The sequence below is a fragment of the Xenopus laevis genome, chromosome 2L, assembly GCF_017654675.1.
Source record: "Xenopus laevis strain J_2021 chromosome 2L, Xenopus_laevis_v10.1, whole genome shotgun sequence".
Taxonomy (NCBI): Eukaryota; Metazoa; Chordata; class Amphibia; order Anura; family Pipidae; genus Xenopus; species Xenopus laevis.
The window spans coordinates 82,321,125-82,340,562 of record NC_054373.1 but is presented as its reverse complement, the minus strand read 5'-3'; the positions used below and the strand labels follow the sequence as shown (position 1 = coordinate 82,340,562).

The 19,438-nt window shown below is 38.9% G+C and overlaps 1 protein-coding gene across 1 annotated transcript; it reads right to left on the bottom strand.

Moving 5' to 3' along the window:
* Positions 1-5,622: 5,622 nt before the first annotated feature.
* Positions 5,623-18,338, bottom strand: nyx.L (nyctalopin L homeolog). The gene is made up of 3 exons (XM_041582100.1): positions 15,685-18,338; positions 15,328-15,404; positions 5,623-7,953 (listed from the first exon to the last, which is right to left on the bottom strand). The coding sequence occupies exons 2-3, from the start codon at positions 15,359-15,361 to the stop codon at positions 6,575-6,577; spliced, it is 1,413 nt and encodes a 470-aa protein (XP_041438034.1). The 5' UTR covers positions 15,362-15,404; positions 15,685-18,338; the 3' UTR covers positions 5,623-6,574.
* Positions 18,339-19,438: the final 1,100 nt, after the last annotated feature.

Below are 19,438 nucleotides of genomic sequence, written 5' to 3'. Positions count from 1 at the left end.
CTAACAAGCTGGAGCAAACACTGTACAATCACTTCATAGACGCCCTGGGGCCAAAGCACAAAAGTAGAAGTGATTTCTCAAAGATAATGTGCATATTCATTTCACCAGACACATTTTCTTTGATGAACCGTATGTACTCGCATGGGATTTCCTGTGTGTACATTAGTAGTGCTTAATAATATGCAATGTTGGCTGTTCTAAGATATATTCAGTTAGGTGCATAAATATTTGGACAGAGACCACTTTTTTTCTAATTTTGGTTCTGTACATTACCACAATGAATTTTAAATGAAGGAACTCAGATGCAGTTGAACTGCAGACTTTCAGCTTTAATTCAGTACGTTGAACAAAAAGATTGCATAAAAATGTGAGGAACTAAAGCCTTTTTTTAACACAATCACTTAATTTCAGGGGCTCAAAAGTAATTGGACAAATTAAAAAACTGAAAATAAAATGTTCATTTCTAATACTTGGTTGAAAACCCTTTGCTGGCAATGACAGCCTGAAATCTTGAACTCATGGACATTGCCAGATCCTTGTTTTTCTCCTTTTTAGGGTTAGTTCACACAAGGAGATTCGGGGAGATTTTGTCGCCTGTTTATATTCTCTACACTGCTGACGACTAATCGACTCACGAGAAAACTTCGGGTGACTTCGGAAAATGAAGGGCAGCGTGTGATTTAGCGCAGGCGACTTTTCATTATAGCGAATGGGAAGACAGGTGAAGGCAGTTTGGGGAGATTGTCGCCCAGAAGAAGAGGAGATTAGTCGCCAGGCGACAAAATCTCCCAGAATCTCCTCGTGTGAACTAACCCTTATACAGGTTGGAAAGACAGCAGAAAAACAATAAGACACACACACTTAAAGGAACAGCCAAAGAATAACTCATCGGGACCTGGGGTTTTCCAGATAACCCAGCATCCATACATACACCCCTCCCTACTTTCACATAAATTATATATACCCATATCTATACTAACTATATATGTTTTCGAATATCCTTAATTCTGTAATTATTTTGTGATAATGAGCACATAGCTAATGGCAGATTAAGTGTTTGACTATTCATGCTATCCAGAAGAAAACATCCATAGTCAAGATTATTATTACTACATGTCACCACTTCCCATATCATTGTCAGGGAAATGCAGTTCCTGAAGAAGATGCAGTACTAAGTGGCAGATGTCCACATAAGTATGTGCAAGAGCACCTATCAAAGCTGTTTGTGCTTCAAGCTCAGTATTTCCCATACATTAATATGGGAAATGGTGAAAGGCAGTGAGATGCACCATGGGAGAGGCCATTACCCCTGGACAACACAGTTGCATGTGTCATTGCCCATACTTTACTGGGTCTGCTTTTTTTTTTTTTTGCTCAAGACAAGTTTATTGAGGAATAAACAGTGGACAATCAAATTGACATTTTCATATACATGGGTAACATTCAGAGTAAGTTGCATCAGTATAGCATATCATACAGAGACAACAGACACTATAACCCGTAGTAGGTGTGTTTACATATTAATAGTCCGAAGCACATACTAACAGAAACATTCAGTCAACCTGAAGTGGTGTATCCAACCATTTTTGCCAGCTGACCCATCTGCCAGCAAGTTTCCCTTGTCTGGTAAGTATGATTTTTTCTTTATTACACACAGAGGAAACAGCTTGGCACCAGGTCTGAACTGATAGCGGTATTCTATCCTTCCAATGCAAGGTAATTTGCCGTCTTGCCTAGAACAGAGATCTAGATATCAGCTGTCTATACATTAGGGAAGTAAGCTTTTTAATTCCAATACTCAGTATCAACCAACTATCAAGGACAGATGTTTTAGCACCACAGCCCAGTACACCGCAAGGTCCCTGCACTGCCACATAGTATGCAGAAGGGTGTAGTAAGCTTTATGCACCATATAAGTCTGTAGCAGCCTGTCATTGTAGTTGTAAGACACATGCTTAGGGGTCTTGAGTGCTTCTACCCACTGATCATCTGTTAAATAGTTGAGATCCCTGTCCCATGCATCCCGGCTATGAATTAGGGTGTTCTTATTATATGCCGCCATTCGTTTCCGGTAAAGTTTAGAAAGAGTACCCTTTTGGTGCGGCTGTCGGATCATCCCCAGCAGTGGTGATACAGCTAAGCGTATCGGAGTGGCTCTAGATTGCCTATTGAGAGCACTTCTAACCTGCTGATACATTAGCCACTGCCCATTAGGCAAATCATATATGAATTTTAGATCTTCAAAAGAGAGCAGGGTATCTTCTTCCCATACATCTGCTATTGACTTTATCCCATTACTGGTCCAGCAGGGCGGAGGAGATATGTGAGCCATATACTGAAACTGTGCATTGCCCCAGAGTGGTGTACGGGGGTCAATGTGTGTAAGGTTAAGCAACTCGTTGACCTTCTGCAACGCTCTACCCTGTGTACAACAGATAAAGTTCCTAGTCCCAACCTTAGTTCCCAGAATGACATCCCACGGGAAATCGGTAGTGGTAGGGGCGGGTGGTAGTGCGGTTATAGAATGGCTAATAGATGGGTAAGTTGTGCTGCCAAGAAGTAATTAAGCATACTAGGGAGTGCCATGCCTCCCTCCCTCACTGGTCTCATCAGGGTTGGTAAACCAAGCCTCTGTCTAGATTTACCCCAAATGAATTTTCTCAGTCTCTTGTTGATGTCATTTTGCCTTAGGTACCCATACAGGAGAGTGCCACAGCAGATATAACAATTTGGGCATGACCACAATTTTAATGAGCTGTATCCTTCCTACAGGTCCTAGGGGCAATTGTTCCCATACTTTAAATTTGGCATTTAGCCAATTTATCTGTTTGTTAATATTATTTTTGGAATATTGGTGCAGATCTTTAGTTATTTCAAGCCCTAGATAGGTGAACCCGTGGAATTAAACCAACAAAGACTTTTGGTGAGCCGCACCCATTCCTTTATTTGAAATTGTCAATAACAGCGTAATCAATCCTGGACAGTGATAAGTGGGACTGTGAGAAACAGGAATATTGACTAGCGGTGGGATTAAGACACCTCCACCTCGGTAGTTCTCTCTCTTAGTCGCTGCAGATCCTGTTTTATAATGGAGAGGTTGAGTTTTATTTCATCGGTTTTGGTGCTGATGAGGCTGGTACAGGTGACTTTGGACTCCCTTATTTCCTGCAAAATCTCCTGCAGTGTGGGTTCTGGCGCTTGCTGCGAGGGGGGAGGAGAGGGAGACCTGCTTGCTGCGTTCCGGGTGCCATCTTGTTTCTCCTCTTGGGCACATCTCTACAGCCTGTTTACAGAGGTTTAGGTTAGTTTCTGAGCCTGATTTTGCCCCATTAGTATCCTTTGGGGAAGCTGCTGCCACTCGTGGTCTTCTGAGGCCGTCTTGAGGTATTAGACAGGGTCTTAATTCAGAATATTTATGGCCCGGAGAGAGGAGCACTTCAGCACATGTCTGTTCACATTAAGCATCAAGACACGCCCCCAGGGTCTGCTTTTAGTGATGTTGTCCCATTATGATCTACATCCATAATATTACTGTTAGCATTCTGTTCCATGGGAAATATTACTTAAATATTATATTGATTTATAAGAGAATTTATATTGCTATATTTAAAAAACACCTATTTCTTATGTAACCTTAGAATAAATATCTGAATGAAAAGAATGAAACAGAAGGGTAATTTAGACAATAAATTCATGGATTTAATGTATAAAAAAAAGAGAACTTCCATAGTAAACAGGAACAAAGTGGTCAGATAATTTTAATATATATATCTTTACAGCAATGCTAACTTGTAGTCCCACAAAGCATCTGCCACCTTGGACCTCATCCTTTGTGACCCATCTGGGCTTATGGGTCATTAATGAGCTTTGTGATCCATATTTAAATATTAATCCAGCAATGTTATCCTTTTCAAATCTCATCCATTAATGTAGTACATTGGTAACTGTTATCCTTTTCAAAGTATAATGCAACACATTGTACAAAAGGAACTATATTTGTATTAGCATCCAAGTGTTATGCATTAGATATTTTAATCTGATCCCCCCCCCATGCAATAATTTTTTAAAACATTTCTTGCTATGCCAGATGCAGAAATGTAGTGTTTTTTTCCACATTTGACCAATATACCAACCAGCTTTCTAATACTCCAACAATAGTAATTATTATACTGGCTGCATTATATAATGACAGTGCTCCACACCATACGATCTTATATGCAGGTGGTTTATATGTTTGTGTGTGTAGTTGTAACAAACTGATGCCATGAATTTGTGAGTTTTAGCACAAGAAAATTTAGATTAATTTGAAAATAATATAAATTTGAACATTGTTAAATCTCCCCCCTAAGGGGTTGGAATCAGTTCAGAAATCAGTTAAACCTGAATCCTGCAAAAAATACTGAGATTCAGCCGAATCCTGAATCAAATCCTGAATTTGCTGCATCTGTAATTTATAGTGGTAGACATGGAGTCCACAAGAAACTCCTGTAGCATTAAAATATTCCATAGATTTCAAAAATAAAAAATGGGATATCAGTCTTTTAGATATGATTACTGTTGTTACACAGATAATAGCATTACAATATAAATTCATAAAACTATGAATTTCAGAAAAGCTAATTTTAGTGCCTTGAAGACTGCCCTTCAGAGCATAGATTGGGGCATTATGTTTTCATTAAAAAACACATATGGTTGTCATTTAAAATGATATTAAATCGTTACTGTTCTCAATGTATTCCCTTTAAGGAGTAAATGTAGAAGCACCAAGAACCACCCTATGTGGCTTAATATAGAAGTAAAATAGGAAAGAAGAGAGAGGCATTTAAAAACTACAAGTCTGTTGGGACAGAAGCTGCATTTAATGAATATAAACATTATAATAAATGTTGTAAAACAGCAATCCGGAAGGCAAAGAAAGGAAATGAAGAGTGCATAGCGGCGGAGGCTAAGACTAACTCCAAAAAGTTTTTTTAAGTATATTAATAATAAAAAATGTGGGTTGAGAGTGTTGCTCATTTAAATAATGGTACCAGTATGGTTGTAACAGATACAGAAAAGGCAAATGTGCTAAATCAGTTATTTTCTTCAGTGTGTACAATAGAGGAGTCGGAGTTCCCAGGCTCACTTCATAGCTGCACATTGATTCACGGGAGGAGGGAGTCATTCTTCCATTGTTTAGAGCACTGAGAGTCCTCAAACAGGACATTATTGATTTAGAGAGGGTACAGAGAAGGGCAACTAAGCTGGTAAAAGGTGCTGAAAATCTTAGCTATGAGGAAAGACTGGCCATATTGGGGTTGTTCACACTGGAGCAGAGGCACTTAAGGGGTGATATGATAACTATGTATAAATATATAAGGGGATCATAAGATAATCTTTTTAGTGCTTAATTTACCAGTAGGTCTTTCCAGCTGACACAAGGTCATCCATTCCGATTAGAAGAATGGAGGTTCCTCCTAAATATTTGGAAGGGGGTTTTTTACAGTGAGAGCTGTGAAGTTGTGGAATTCTCTCCCTGAATCAGTGGTACAGGCTGATACATTAGATAGCTTTAAGAAGGGGTTAGATGGCTTCTTAGCAAGTGAGGGAATACAGGGTTATGGGAGATAGCTCATAGTACAAGTTGATCCAGGGACTAGTCTGATTGCCATTTTGGAGTCAGGACGGAATTTTTTCCCCATCTGAGGCAAATCGTAGAGGCTTCAGGCAGGTTAAAACAGAGTTAAAAGATTGAACTTGATGGATGTGTGTCTTTTTTTCAACCTAACTTAAACGTATTTATCCAACCTTATTATTATCCAACCCATGTTTCCAACTTCCAAGGTAACAATAGATCAGAATTCATGATCAAATTAAGGATTTTCTGGATAATCGTTCAAGTTTTCCAAAACTGTCCTTACCTTTGGGAAAAGACTTTAACTATATAGTTAAAGTTTTTTGGCATAACACTGTTGATTACAATTTTTTTCCCTATAGAAATATATATATATATGAACAGAAGCACACCTTCCAAAATCTTCTAAAATTGTTTTCTTTATTGCAGTAATGAATGATACATTAACGTTTTGGTCTAAAACCTTTTTCAAAATGTCCACTATTACAATTATCTAATTTATGTAATTGTAATAGTGGACATTTCGAAAAAAGGTTTTAGACCAAAACCGAAAAGTTAATGTATCATTCATTACTGCAATAAATAAAACTAATTTGGAAGATTTTGGAAGGTGTGCACACAGCTTCTGTTCTTATATGTGAATATTCAACCAGGTGCAGCACCCGTGTTAAGTGTCTTTATGAGAGTGTGGCCTATGTAGCTACGTGTATATATAATTTTTGAGGATTGTACCCAGGCAATATTGATCACCTTTTCGTGAGTGCCGGCATTCAAACAACATAGATAGATAGATAGATAGATAGATAGATAGATAGAGGAAAATATGCCCATTATAGTTTATAAGCATGTTACCTTCCATGTAAGTCCCCAGAGACAAGAAAGTCAAGGTTTTATATACCTACTGGTCTTTTAACAAATGTTATATTTCATCAAATGTCTTACAATGTAATATCTGACCATTTAGAGCAGCAGAAAGCCTTCAGTTAGAACAAAGCACAGTATGTAGGTTATTACTTGCACTGAAAGACATAGAGATGCATTGTTCTTCCCATCAGGTAATGTTGCATTGTATAAAGAATCTGTTATATTCCCAGGATCTTCATAATTTCCTCTTGGTAGTAGGAGGAGTGAGATAAGACTGCTTAGTTTGGTTTCCATAGTTGACTGAAGACCATCTGTAGGGAGTGGGACAAAATATGTAAAGTTTTCGTCAGTTGGGTCCAAACAAATTCCATCCTGTGACTTCTTAAACATTATACTACTCAGGTCCATGCCTGCCACCAATTCTGGGGCTGTGCAGGGTACATCGCGGACAAGCTTATAGTTATCCATCCAGTCTTGTAACCATTTTATCCTGCAGTCACATTCCCAGGGATTCCTAAAGAGAAAAAGTCTACCCAAAAAATAAACCGGTCTAAAAACTTCAAATGGTAAAGTGGTTAGATTGTTGCTGTTCAGATGCAATGTTACCAAGCTAGTGAGATTTTCAAAGGCCCCTTCTTCAATGTAACTTATTTTGTTCCGGTCAAGATAGAGAACCTCTAGTTCTACTAAATCCTGAAACCACGCACTTGACACATTCCTTATAAAATTTCCACCCATGTTAAGCATCTTCAAGCGCTTTAAGCCTTTGAAAGAATTTTCCGGTAACACATCCAATAAGTTGTCGTTAAGATAGAGATATTCCATTTTTTGGCAGTCTTGGAAAGACCTGTCGTGTATTACATTAATTTTATTGTCTTGAAGGTTAAGATACTTTAGGTTGATTAAGTCTTGGAGAGAATTATAGGCCACAGCTTCGATTCTGTTGCTTTCCAGGTAAATATGAGTTAAATTCTCCATTCCCCTGATAGCACCTGGTATTCTTCGGAAATTATTTTGAAAAAAGATAAGCTCGTGAAGAGAAGGGAGTTCCACAAAAATTCTGTCTGGGATGTTGAAAAGGTTGCAGTCGGCTAGGTCAAGTTTAACAAGCTTCTTCAGAACTGAGAATGTTCGAGTGTGCAAATAGCGAATGTAATCATTATGTGCCATTTTCAGCTCCATCAGGTTAGGAAGTCCTTTGAAAGCCCCTGGAGTGATGAAGGATATGTTGTTGTGACTCAGCGAGAGCCCTTTCAATAAAGGCAGAGTCCCAAATGCTCTTTCATATAGAAATTTGATGTTGTTTTTGTCAAGGTTAATAAAGGAAGCTTCACAAGGGAATTCCTTAGGGATCTCTGGGAGTCCAATCCGATCACATAAAACCGAGCAGCTTCTTTCCTCAGTACAAACACAGTTTGATGGGCAGGAGCGGTAACATGCCCAAATGGCATAAATTGGTTGCACAAAAAGCAAAGCTAGAAGGAAACAAATGCACTTATGAAAAAAATGTTTTTTCACAGATACACAAAACCTTTGCCTTTTTATTACTAATGAAGAGTAAGTAACATACTTATGTGTACAGAGTTCCCACCCCCTGTGTATAAGAGATGAATTAAATAGAAAGAAATGCAGTATCATAAGGGAGAATGGCCAGAAATAGTGTTGTCTATATGTAGTAAGAGGACATCTCATCTCGTCTTTCATCAGTGGGTAAAGAAGCCATAAAATGTACCCTATATTTATTTGTTGGGTAAAGTATAGTGCATGAACACACTCTCAAGCTTTGTGAAGCAAATCTCACAGCCATGCTCCACAGATACTCATTCTATAATATACTTCGGTTGCATATCTCATGGCCATCAACAGACCTCTAAAATACAACCTTCATACTGTATATCCCTCCTTAAGCAATTTATGGTATACATCCATTATTGGCCAATATCAGCATTCATTGACAGCACCTCAAAATGCACATTATTAGCATAAATGAAGTTAGATGATATGGACACTTTAAGATACCCATTACCCCATTTATCACTATTCATTTACTATGCTTTGTTGTTGTCATTCCTGCTCTCAAATTTTAAAGGGACTCTTAAAAAATGTTGCTCCTAATACACCATAACTGGTGCATTAAGGTGAGAGGAGTTGCTTAAACCAAATGGAAATTGACCACCTTTTCAAATAAAATAATTTTATATTAGCTTTTAGTAGAGATCACTAATTTGCCAGAAAGGAAGCTACAGTAAATGCAGAGAATGAATGTGCATCCATAGTTAATAATATCAACATCTATAAAAAACTGAGTATTATGAAATTTGCTTGCACACTCATATCTACCATTAGGTGGGGCATGGGAGCATTTATATACATCAGGATGCTGTTATCTTGTTTTGCTGATTGACTGCTGGGGGGTGACATCACTCCAACTTGCAGCACAGCAGTATAGAGTGACTAAAGTTTATAAGAGCACAAGTTCCATGGCTGGGGGCACCTGGGAAACTAACAACATGGCTAGCCCGATGTCAGATTTCAAAGTTAAATATTTAAAAATCTGTTTACTCTTTAGGATTTCAATGCAGGATTCTGCTGGAGCAGCACTATTAACTGATGCATTTTGTAATGTTTTCCCATGACAGAATCCATTGAAGGTACACCAACACAAACAAGGCCTACCCATCGTTATATGCAAACTCACTCCTGCGTCTACATTTATGCAACTTCTTTGCTCAGTACTGTTTCTAAAACACCATTATAGGGGCTTGTGGGATTGAAAGCCACAGTTCAGTTGCCTTAATTGTTAGTGTTACAGATCCAAACCAGGTTTTGTGAAGAAGTTGAAGCTATACTTATATTAAAGACTGACTAAAGATTTTGACTTATCCCTATGCTTGCTGGCAATCTATGTCAGGGGCCAGTGAATGCACCTGATAGAGTCTACAACAGGAGAATGCAGATAAGTGATGCCTATATGGTGTGTTTAATAGATAAGTCTCAATTGTAAAAAAATATTTTCTTTTTTTAAAGGGATTCTGTCATGACTTTTATAGTGTAGTTTTTATATCTAAATTACACTGTTTACATTGCAAATAATTCACTCAACCATATAAAATTTTATTTCTCAAACAACGAATGCAGTTTTTTAGTTAGAATATTGATGTGTAGGTAGCAATCTCAGGTCATTTTGCCTGATCCTTGGCTTTCATAAAGATCCAGCACTTTATGATGGAAATGATTTCAGTAAAGCTATTATTTCTCCTATTTAATGTAACAGGAGTAGTCATGATAGGACTTGGATATTTGCTACTTTCTACACCTAGCAATGCAGGAGTCAGGGAGCTGTTATCTTATTACCTTCCCATTGTTCTACTGATCAGTTGTTGGTAGGGTTGCCACCCGGCCGGTATTTAACTGGCCTAGCCGGTAAAACACCTGCCAGGGCCAGGGCCGGTATTGCAAATTTACCAGCAATGTAGCCGCGGTAATTTGTAATACCATTTACAAAAGCCCTTGCCCGCCAGTGAAAACGTACATTTTCTTTGGCTTCTGTCGATGTGGCCCGCCCCTTTTGTGGCACTATTCCCGTGGCTCTGCCCCTTTTGCATCACGGTCCGCCCCTTTAGTTCCCGCCCCCACCACTGGCCGGTAATTTTTTTTTTAAAAGCTGGCAACCCTAGTTGTAGGGGGGAGGGAAAGGTAGGGGGTGATATTACTCCAACTTGCAGTGCAGCAGTAGAGAGTGACTGGAGTTTATCAGAGCACAAGTCACATGGGCACTTGGGAAAGTGACAATATGTCTAGCCCTGTGTCAGATTTCAAAACTAAATATAAAAAATCTGTTTGCTCAGGGCATTTTAGTGCAGAAGTCTGCTGAAGCAGTACTATTGACTGATGTGTTTTGACATGTTTTCCCATGACAGAATCCCTTTAAGAGTCCTGGGTTTTCCTAAATACCAAATGTATATACTTGTGTTGATCAACCTGGAATCACATCTGTCTTTTAGCTGCCAGACTACTAATCTGTCAAGAAAATGATGACAAAATCCTGGATGAATTCAGTTGTCCAGCATATTACAGAGTCATTAAAGGAAAAATATACCCCCTTTCTGACATTAGCTCATTCCATTGGGCTTATGTATAAAAGGTGTATGAACAATATCACACAGACTTACCTGATTCCACATATTGAAAGGAACCCATGATACTTCCATGAACCATATTCCATCCCTCTTATGCTCACAGTATCATGCAACCCTCCCTCACTTTGTCTCTGATTTATTCTCTGCTTTTCATAAAATCTGAGAACTACCTGCTATGGAAAGCAAAGAGACTTCAAGCCTGAGAATGTATCACCTTACAAAGAAACAAGGTAAGATGGATTAGTTTACACTGTGAGGGAGGTGGGGAAATGTATTATTTTTAGAAAGTTTCTAATTTCAGTGTGATTAGGCTTATATTACCTTTTCATTTTGAGAATAGTTAGGGGCAAATCGACCCCAAAATAAAAATTTGCCTAATAAAATAAAACATAATTCCAAGCAACTTTCCAATATACATTTATTAATTTTCAGTGCTTTTAAAGTTATTTGTAAAAACAATTGATATTGAAAGCAGTATTTGTTTAACTCCTGGTTATTACTTTTTAAACAATATTGTAAAGTCTTAGTTCCCCAGCACAGACAAGTCTGTTAATCAGCTGCTTGTCTTACATCAGGGGTGTTCAAAAGGCAGATTGGGATCTACCAGTAGACATTTAGTTGGTGATCAGTAGATCTCAAGACACTGTCAAAAAAACAGCTTGACTAAATTACCCATTCTTTTCATTCAAATATTTATTCTGTTAGGTTTTCATAAGAAATCAATATAATATTTAATAAAAAAATTTCATGGAACAGAATGCTAACAGTAATATTATGAATATAGATCATAATGAGAGAACATCACTAAAAAGTAGACCTCGCATTAGTAAAGTATGGGCACTCCTGTCTTATTATATCAACAGTATGAGCTATCAGGGCAGAGAAAAAAGGGACAAACACAGCTTTCAGTAGCAATACATATACAAATAATTGAAAGGGATTCTGTCATGGAAAAGCATGCATCAGTTAATTGTGCTGCTCTAACAGAATTTTGCACTGAAATCCATTTTTCAAAAGAGCAAACAGATTTTTTTATATTTAATTTCAAAATCTGACATGAGGCTAGACATATTGTATGTTTCCCAGGTGTTCCCAGTAATGTGACTTGTGCTCTGATAAACTTCAGTCACTCTTTACTGCTGCACTGCAAGTTATAATGATATCAACCTCCCCCCCCCCACAGCAGCCTAACAATAGAACAATGGGAAGGTAACCATATAATGCTACCTGACACAAGATAACAGCTCCCCAGTAGATCTTAGAATAGTACTCAATAGTCAAAATCCAGGTCCCACAGTGACTCCTTTGGTTAAATTGAGTAGCAATAGCCTGTATGAAAGCAGTTCCATGATGAAAAGCTGGCTCTTTCTGAAAGCACATGCATCAGTTAATAGTTACACTGATGGTTCAGCTCAGTCTAGTCAGTGGCTAACTCAGGATATGATTCATAAAGCTTTAATAAAAATGAACAAGGCTCCAGGGCCAGATGGCATACACCCCAGGTTTTGAGAGAGCTTAGTTCAGTTTTAGACCAGCCCCTATTTCTGATTTTCTCAGATTCACTTTCATCTGGTATGGTAGCTATGGGTTGGAGAGAAGTTGATGTCATTCCAATATTTAAAAAAGGGATTACGATCTCAGCCTGGAAATTATAGGCCAGTAAATTTGACATCTGTGTTGAGCAAATTATTTGAAGGCTTGTTGTTCAAAATTTTGTTCTAGTGAATGGCATTATGAGCAGCAATCAGCATGGCTTTGTGAAGGATAGGTCATGTCAGACAAATTTGATTGTTTTTTATGATGAAGCAAGTAAGATGCTGGATAGTGGGGGGAGCAGTAGATGTGATCTATTTGGATTTTGCCAAAGCGTTTGATACTGTGCCCCACAAACAACTGCTTTCTAAACTAAGGTCTGTTGGGCTTAATGAAGTTGTTTGCACATGGATAGGAAACTGACTACAGGATCGGGTACAGAGGGTGGTTGTTAATGGTACATTCTCTACTTGAAGTAAGGTTCTTAGTGGGGTCCCTCAGGGCTCGGTATTGGGTCCACTTTTATTTAACTTGTTCATTAATGACTATGGGGAGGGTATTTTAAGTAATGTATCAGTTTTTGAAAATGACACAAAACTATCCAGCCCAATTAATTCCATCCAGGATGTGGCATCCTTGCAACACGATCTTGACAAACTGGCAATCTGGGCAGCTAAGTGGCAAATGAGATTCAATGCTGATAAATGTCATGCACGTGGGATGTAAGAATATCCAAGCCACTTATACCCTTAATGGGACTGCACTAGGCAAATCCATCAAGGAAAAGGACCTTGGAGTCCTTGTAGATAATAAACTTGGCTGTAGCAAGCAATCCCAGTCAGCAGCATCAAGGGCAAATAAGGTCTTGAGCTGTATTAAAAGGGGCATAGAGTCAAGGGAGGAGGGGGTCATTCTTCCACTTTATAGAGCACTTGTAAGGCCCCATCTAGAATATGCCATACAGTTTTGGTCTCCAGTTCTCAAACAGGACATTATTGTATTAGAGAGGGTACAGAGAAGGGCAACTAAGCTGGTAAACAGTATGGAAAATCTTAGCTATGAGGAAAGACTGGCCAAATTGGGGATGTTCACACTGGAGAGGAGGCGCTTAAGGGGTGATATGATAACTATGTATAAATATATAAGGGGCAAATACAAGAGTCCTCTGCATCCAACCCATTATCAATATATTTAAGACATTGAGACATTTTGTGCATACAGCTACTAGCTTACCATTTAAAAAAAACAGGGATTGTTTGTCCATATATTGAAATATATTTAAGCTGGCCAACTACGGTACGTCAAAGTCATCCCATATCTGGCCAGTCCTATGCTCAATTTTCATCTGATTCATTAAGAATTCTATTGCTTCATTATACATTTTACACAGGGACTAAGTTTTAGTAAATATATAAGGGGATCATATAATAATCTCTCTAATGCTTTATTTACCAGTAGGTTTTTACAGCTGACACTAGGTCACCCATTCCAATTAGAAGAAAAGAAGACTAGTTCACTTTCGGAACTGTATTCCTTTTACCGTGTATGCTTACATGTCTGAATGTTGACCAGATGTGATTTTTTCATATATGTTCAATGTATGTTCACTTTTTCTTCATGAATAAAAATTTTCTTGAAATACAAAAAAAAAAAAATATTCAAAAGTGTTTTTTTACAGTGAGAGCTGTGAAGATGTGGAATTCTTTCCCTGAATCAGTTGTACAGGCTGATACATTAGATAGCTTTAAGAAGAGGTTGGATGACTTTTTAGCAAGGGATTACAGGGTTATGGAAGATAGCTCATAGTACATTTTGATTCAGGGACTAGTCCGATTGCCATTTTGCAGTCAGGAAGGAATTTCTCTGAGGCAAATTGGAGAGACTTCAGATGGGTTTTTTTTGCCTTCCTCTGGATCAACTAGCAGTTAGGCAGGTTGAAAAAAGTAAAAAGGTTGAACTTGATGAACATGTGTCTTTTTTCAACCTATCTTACTATACTATAGCTAGTCACATGTCCACATAAAATGACCTGAATACATTTTTATATAGTAGAGTGAACTATTTGCAGTATAAACAATGTAACATAGAAATAAAAACTACACTATAAAATCATGAAAATATAACTTTAAAAACCATAGAACATTGGGTAATGAATGTATAGGTTGACTTTCCCTTTAACTAATTTACCAATAAAAAAACTAAATATCTGAAAACTATAAGAAAGAGCAAAAAAACAGCACCAAAATATTTGGAATGTTAGTTACTGGACAACAGTTTAGTAGATAGTTTAACTGTAATGTGATTTTGGTCGACTGTAATACGTTTAGCTATTGTGTAGAGTTGGTTATTTATAAAGCCAAATTGTTCTTACATGAATTATTATTTCAGTAATATATACTGCATCAGTAATTACTTGTCCAAAAACAATAATTATGTGTTAAGTTCAAATAGGTCCAGATACTCTGGAGTAAAACAAAAATACAATATAGAATCTTTTTCTGGTAGTTATTAGTGTAGCTAAAGCTACAAGCATTTATCTGTAGAGTAATTCATTCAGATGGGGTGAACGGATTCCATCAATATGAACGAGCCCAGGTTTGTAGTGAGGCTGAATTCTGGGTTTGATCTGCTTGGGTGTTTTTTCTTCAGTTTTTTTGCAGCAGAAATATATCATCATTATTACAAGGCTCAGTAAATCTGTTCTTTCTTTATAATTTCAGCGATTTGGGTAGCTACAGTCATCAGTCATCATAAGTATTTCTACTCTTCCAGGACCGGAACCTGAATTTAATAAAAGAAGGGGCATCCTGGCAACGGAGCCTGAGCACCCCAAATTTTATGCCACAAGGGACCCTCTATGGCTTGGGTCCAGAACAAAAACCTCTGATTTCCATAATTCCAAACTTGTGCTTTTCGATACACTTGGTATTATACTTAATCACTGGATACATTAGAAACAGGTGGAGACACCAAAAACATGGTGTGTGTGGGAGGAAATATTTCACCCTGACTGAGTGACTTCAATTGGTTCTCCAACATTGGAAGCATCTTTAGCTTAATTAACTTGGGCAGCAGGGTCCGCACACATTCCCCATGATACACTATAGAAACAACATGGAAACAACTGCATTCATTTCCTTCTGTTCAAGAAATAGAAGGAAAAAAAAAGACACTTACCATTTAGAATCTTGGCAAACATCCCTATTCCCATGCGATTGTGTCATTTCACAAGTATCTACTAATCATATGTGTATCTGAAAGGCACCAAAAAAGGGCAAGTATTAAGATAAAATCTGCTCTTTTCACTTCCGATTTCTCTTCTTCAGACACAAAAAACTTTGTGGATACAGCACCACACTTGGGTTTAAGGATACCATTTTACAGCAGTAATTATACATTAAACCAGATATCATGTTTTTAGGAAACCCTGAATCTTTTCTCAGTACAGGCTTTTGCCTTACACCCCTCCATAGAGCTATGCCTGCAATCTTTTCTGCATCCAATGTAAATAAAAGTAACACTTGCACGTATTACCTGATTTCCAGGGCTGTTATGGCTGCATTCACTGTACATAGACTCACAGTCCTCTGCATTATCCCAATGAACACCATTTGGCTTTTCCTGTTTCATCCCTCTAAAAAATGTTATTGGACGGCACAGAATGATCGCTATTAAATGAGGATTATGAGAAAAGTGCACAAATGTGATTGCTTCATAAACAAGGCGGGGATTCTTGACAAATCAGTCTGCATGTAATGCACATTTAATCACTGGCTCAGTTTGCCATTAATCCACCTAAAGGTTATTGCTACAAAACCATTGGATGGGATGTCAGCCCAGGAAAACAGCTTGCGTCATGTAAATGTGATTAGATTTTATTGTGTGAAGCCTGATATTACACTAATATGGGCAAGAAAAAGAAGCTCAATATTAGAGCATATACAGGTATTTCTCAAGTTCCCAGTGATTGTCCATATTCCCTTTCAAGTGTTTGTATCGAAGTGATCTGTTTCTGGGCTATGAACAGGCTTTGTGATAAAAAAGGCTTTTACTGCGGTTCATGTCACATAATATTTAGGATACACGGTTTCAAATTGCTGACCCCAGTAATGCCTGACAGTTTACTTAGCGACAGTTCCAGACAGTGTGTGGATTAGGGTCCATAGCTGTGTGGGTATATTCTATGTAGTCTACATCTAGCGCAGTACGTCCTGTGAATCATTTACAGCTGCAATATTCTATGTTTAGGAGATACTGAGACCCTTCTGGGGGCTTGTACTGCTACCCTACATCCCCTTCCTTAGTGACCCTCAACTTGATCTGAGAGGTCCCCAGCTTGGCCACCAGTACTGTGTTGTATAGCTATGATATTTTCCCCTTTGATTTTGTTGTCATGACACTCAAGTCTGCCTTAGTACATTCTAGGGTCAGTTTCTTTTTATGATGCTTCAGTTATACTGCCCTTATCGTTTGGTAGGTTAGCCATTGCGAGTTCGGGAGACTCTCCTTGCGATTCAAGTCTGCAAATGAGATCATGGTAGGATTAAGGGACCAGCGGGGCAATTGTGGATTTTGCAAAAAATATATTTGGAAAGCCACTGGTGAGTGGTCAGATACCGTTCCTGGCTTGTACTGTATATGCTGAACCAGCAGGAGTGTTTTGTGATTCATAAGGGCCAAGTCGTTTCACGATAAGTGTGAGGAATAGAAGCAGGAATACTGCTTAGTTGAGGGGTTAAGGTGGAGAGGTTCATGGAGGCTAAGAAATTTTTTGAATTGGTAGATTGCTCTTTAGAGCTGGGGCTATCACTGAGTTAAAGTCTCCCGCAACTATGCAGTATGTTCTAGGGTAGGTGCCCATAAATAAGGCTAGGTGCATGAGGACCTCATCCTTGTATGGAGGAGGAATATATATATTGATGCCAGTATAACCTCAAGTCAGACCATATACCCCTGTAGGAACACATATCTCCCCGCATGATCAGTATGAATGTTCTCCACCTTGCCATGAGGATTGCTACCCTAGAGGAGTGGGTAGTGTGGATGGAGTGGAAATGTCATCCTACCCATGGTTCCTTTAGAGACAAAATCTTGCTTCCTATGAGATGTGTTTCCTGCAATAGGATAACAGTGTCCTTCCTAACTTAATCCAGGACTTACTTCTTTTTTATAGGGTCATTCATACCAGCTCACTACCCTTATTGACATTTACTAGAATAGGGGATGGAAACAAGAGGCAACCCCATAAACAGAGTAGATCTCTGGTAAGTGTATTCAGTTTGCATATACCAACTAGCCAATTGCCTAAATAAAACATCTGAAACATAATGAACCCAACAATGCACAATCCTCCCCTTCTACACAGAACCCAACTCTGGGTAGAACTCAAAAAAACTTAAAAAACAAAAAGAATTTCTTTATGACGTGAGGTGTGCCTAGGCCTCTCTATGGGGACTCATGTAGCCTTTAGGTAGGAGTCTGCTGCTTTCTACCACCCCAGGCTTTAAGTGAAAGTTTACAGGTGTCTCTCAGTCGGATCCCACAATAGTTCAGTTGGTAGTTCACCTGCTTGCACCCATAGATAATATATATCGTTAGTACGTATAGTGAAGCAACGTCCATCAACTGTCTACAGGAAGAGGAGTGTTTGTCTGCCATTCAGCAACATTTAAGGATTAGAGCTCCTTGACCTTGAAGCTGGGTTTGTATGGGTGTTGCTGTGCCCTGGTAGTCCTAGGGTGCAGGATACCAAAGGCCTGGTTGGACTTCGTAGGTGATGTGACATTGGTGAAGGGTTCAAGTCCAGAGCTGCCTAGGCTGAAGTGCACTGTCTGTGTGAAGCATTAGGGCATACTATCCAGACAGTAATTGACCTCTTGTGGAGCTGTAAAGAAATACATTTTTCCGCTCACTATGACCCTGAACCTTGCGGGATATAGCATAGCTTAATCCAGTTTTAGCTTCTCTGAGTTGCCTTTTAGCCTCATAGAATATAGCCTGCTGCTTCTGTGCCTTTGTGGAGAAATCAGCAAATATTGAAATGGTGTGAGCTTAGTATTGCAGTGGGCCTTTATTGCAGGCAAGGTTGAGGATGCAGGATTACGTTTAAAAGCATGACTATTAGGGGTTGTGCACAATGTTCCCTCTAAATCCTTCTCAGCTATGTGCGGAAAAAAAAATTCATTTGTGCGCACATTTGAAACTTGTGTATGTGTTTTATTTTTGCAGGGGAAAATAAATGCAAAATGTTGTGTTTTCACACAACAATTTGTTGTGTGCACTGGCCTCAAAATTTGTGTGACCGAGAAGGAACATTGGTTATGCAGGGCCTCCTGGTGGTGCTGGCCTGGTCGGTATTCTGTGGGCTCTTTCTATGGTGAATGTGGCAGTGCTCATTTCAGCCATTGTTTCATAAAGTGTTTCAGAGTGGAGCCCTCTGCATGTTCAGGGAATCCCACATATTATTTCTCCAGAGCCATTGGGATCCATTGTAGAAATCATAAGCTATGATAAAATCAAAATAATATGATTGGAAAGCCGAGCCATCTGAAGCTGCGTGTACTCAGATTGGCTTTTAGCCATGCCCCCCAAACAGGTTTATCAGTTAAACAATAATAAATAACAAAAATAAACAGGATCCGAAACAAAATCTTTCATAGTTTGGCATTTTTATTTTCAGGTGTATCGAGCAATTTCTAATTTCTATCCATAGGCCAGCATTATAGAGGCAGAGTTACCATTGGTGCAGTAAGTTTAAATACAGCAGAAAAAACAGGGCTATCAGGAACTCTTACCCTGGTGGTCTAGTGGTGCGGCAGGGACGCCCGCCGCGCCGCTCCGTTTGTTGGCTTCCTTCCTAGTGCGCGCGTCGCGCGCATTCTCGCCATTTAAAAGCGCAGGCGCCAAGCAATGGCCAAGCAATGGCGCCAAATTCAAATATTTAAAGGGGTATTGGTTAATTTTATGTTGCCCATGATAGGTTTGTTCCTGGTGCTTTGTACTTTGTGCTGTTAAGCTTCTTGTCTGTTTGATTCCTGTTTTTGACCCTGCCTGGCTGTTTTACTACTCTGAACTCTGGAACCTGACCCTTGCTTGTTATTTGACTCTGATTCTGCCTCATCCCTTCTGATTGATCTCCCGGTTTTGACCCTTGCCTGCCTGACCTCGCTTTGTACGCTGCCTGCCCAGACCCGGCCTGAATTGTTACGCTGATTTTCTGCCTGTCTCGACCCAGCCTGATCTGACTACTCTATTGCCTTGCACCACGACCTTCTGTCCAAAGACTTTG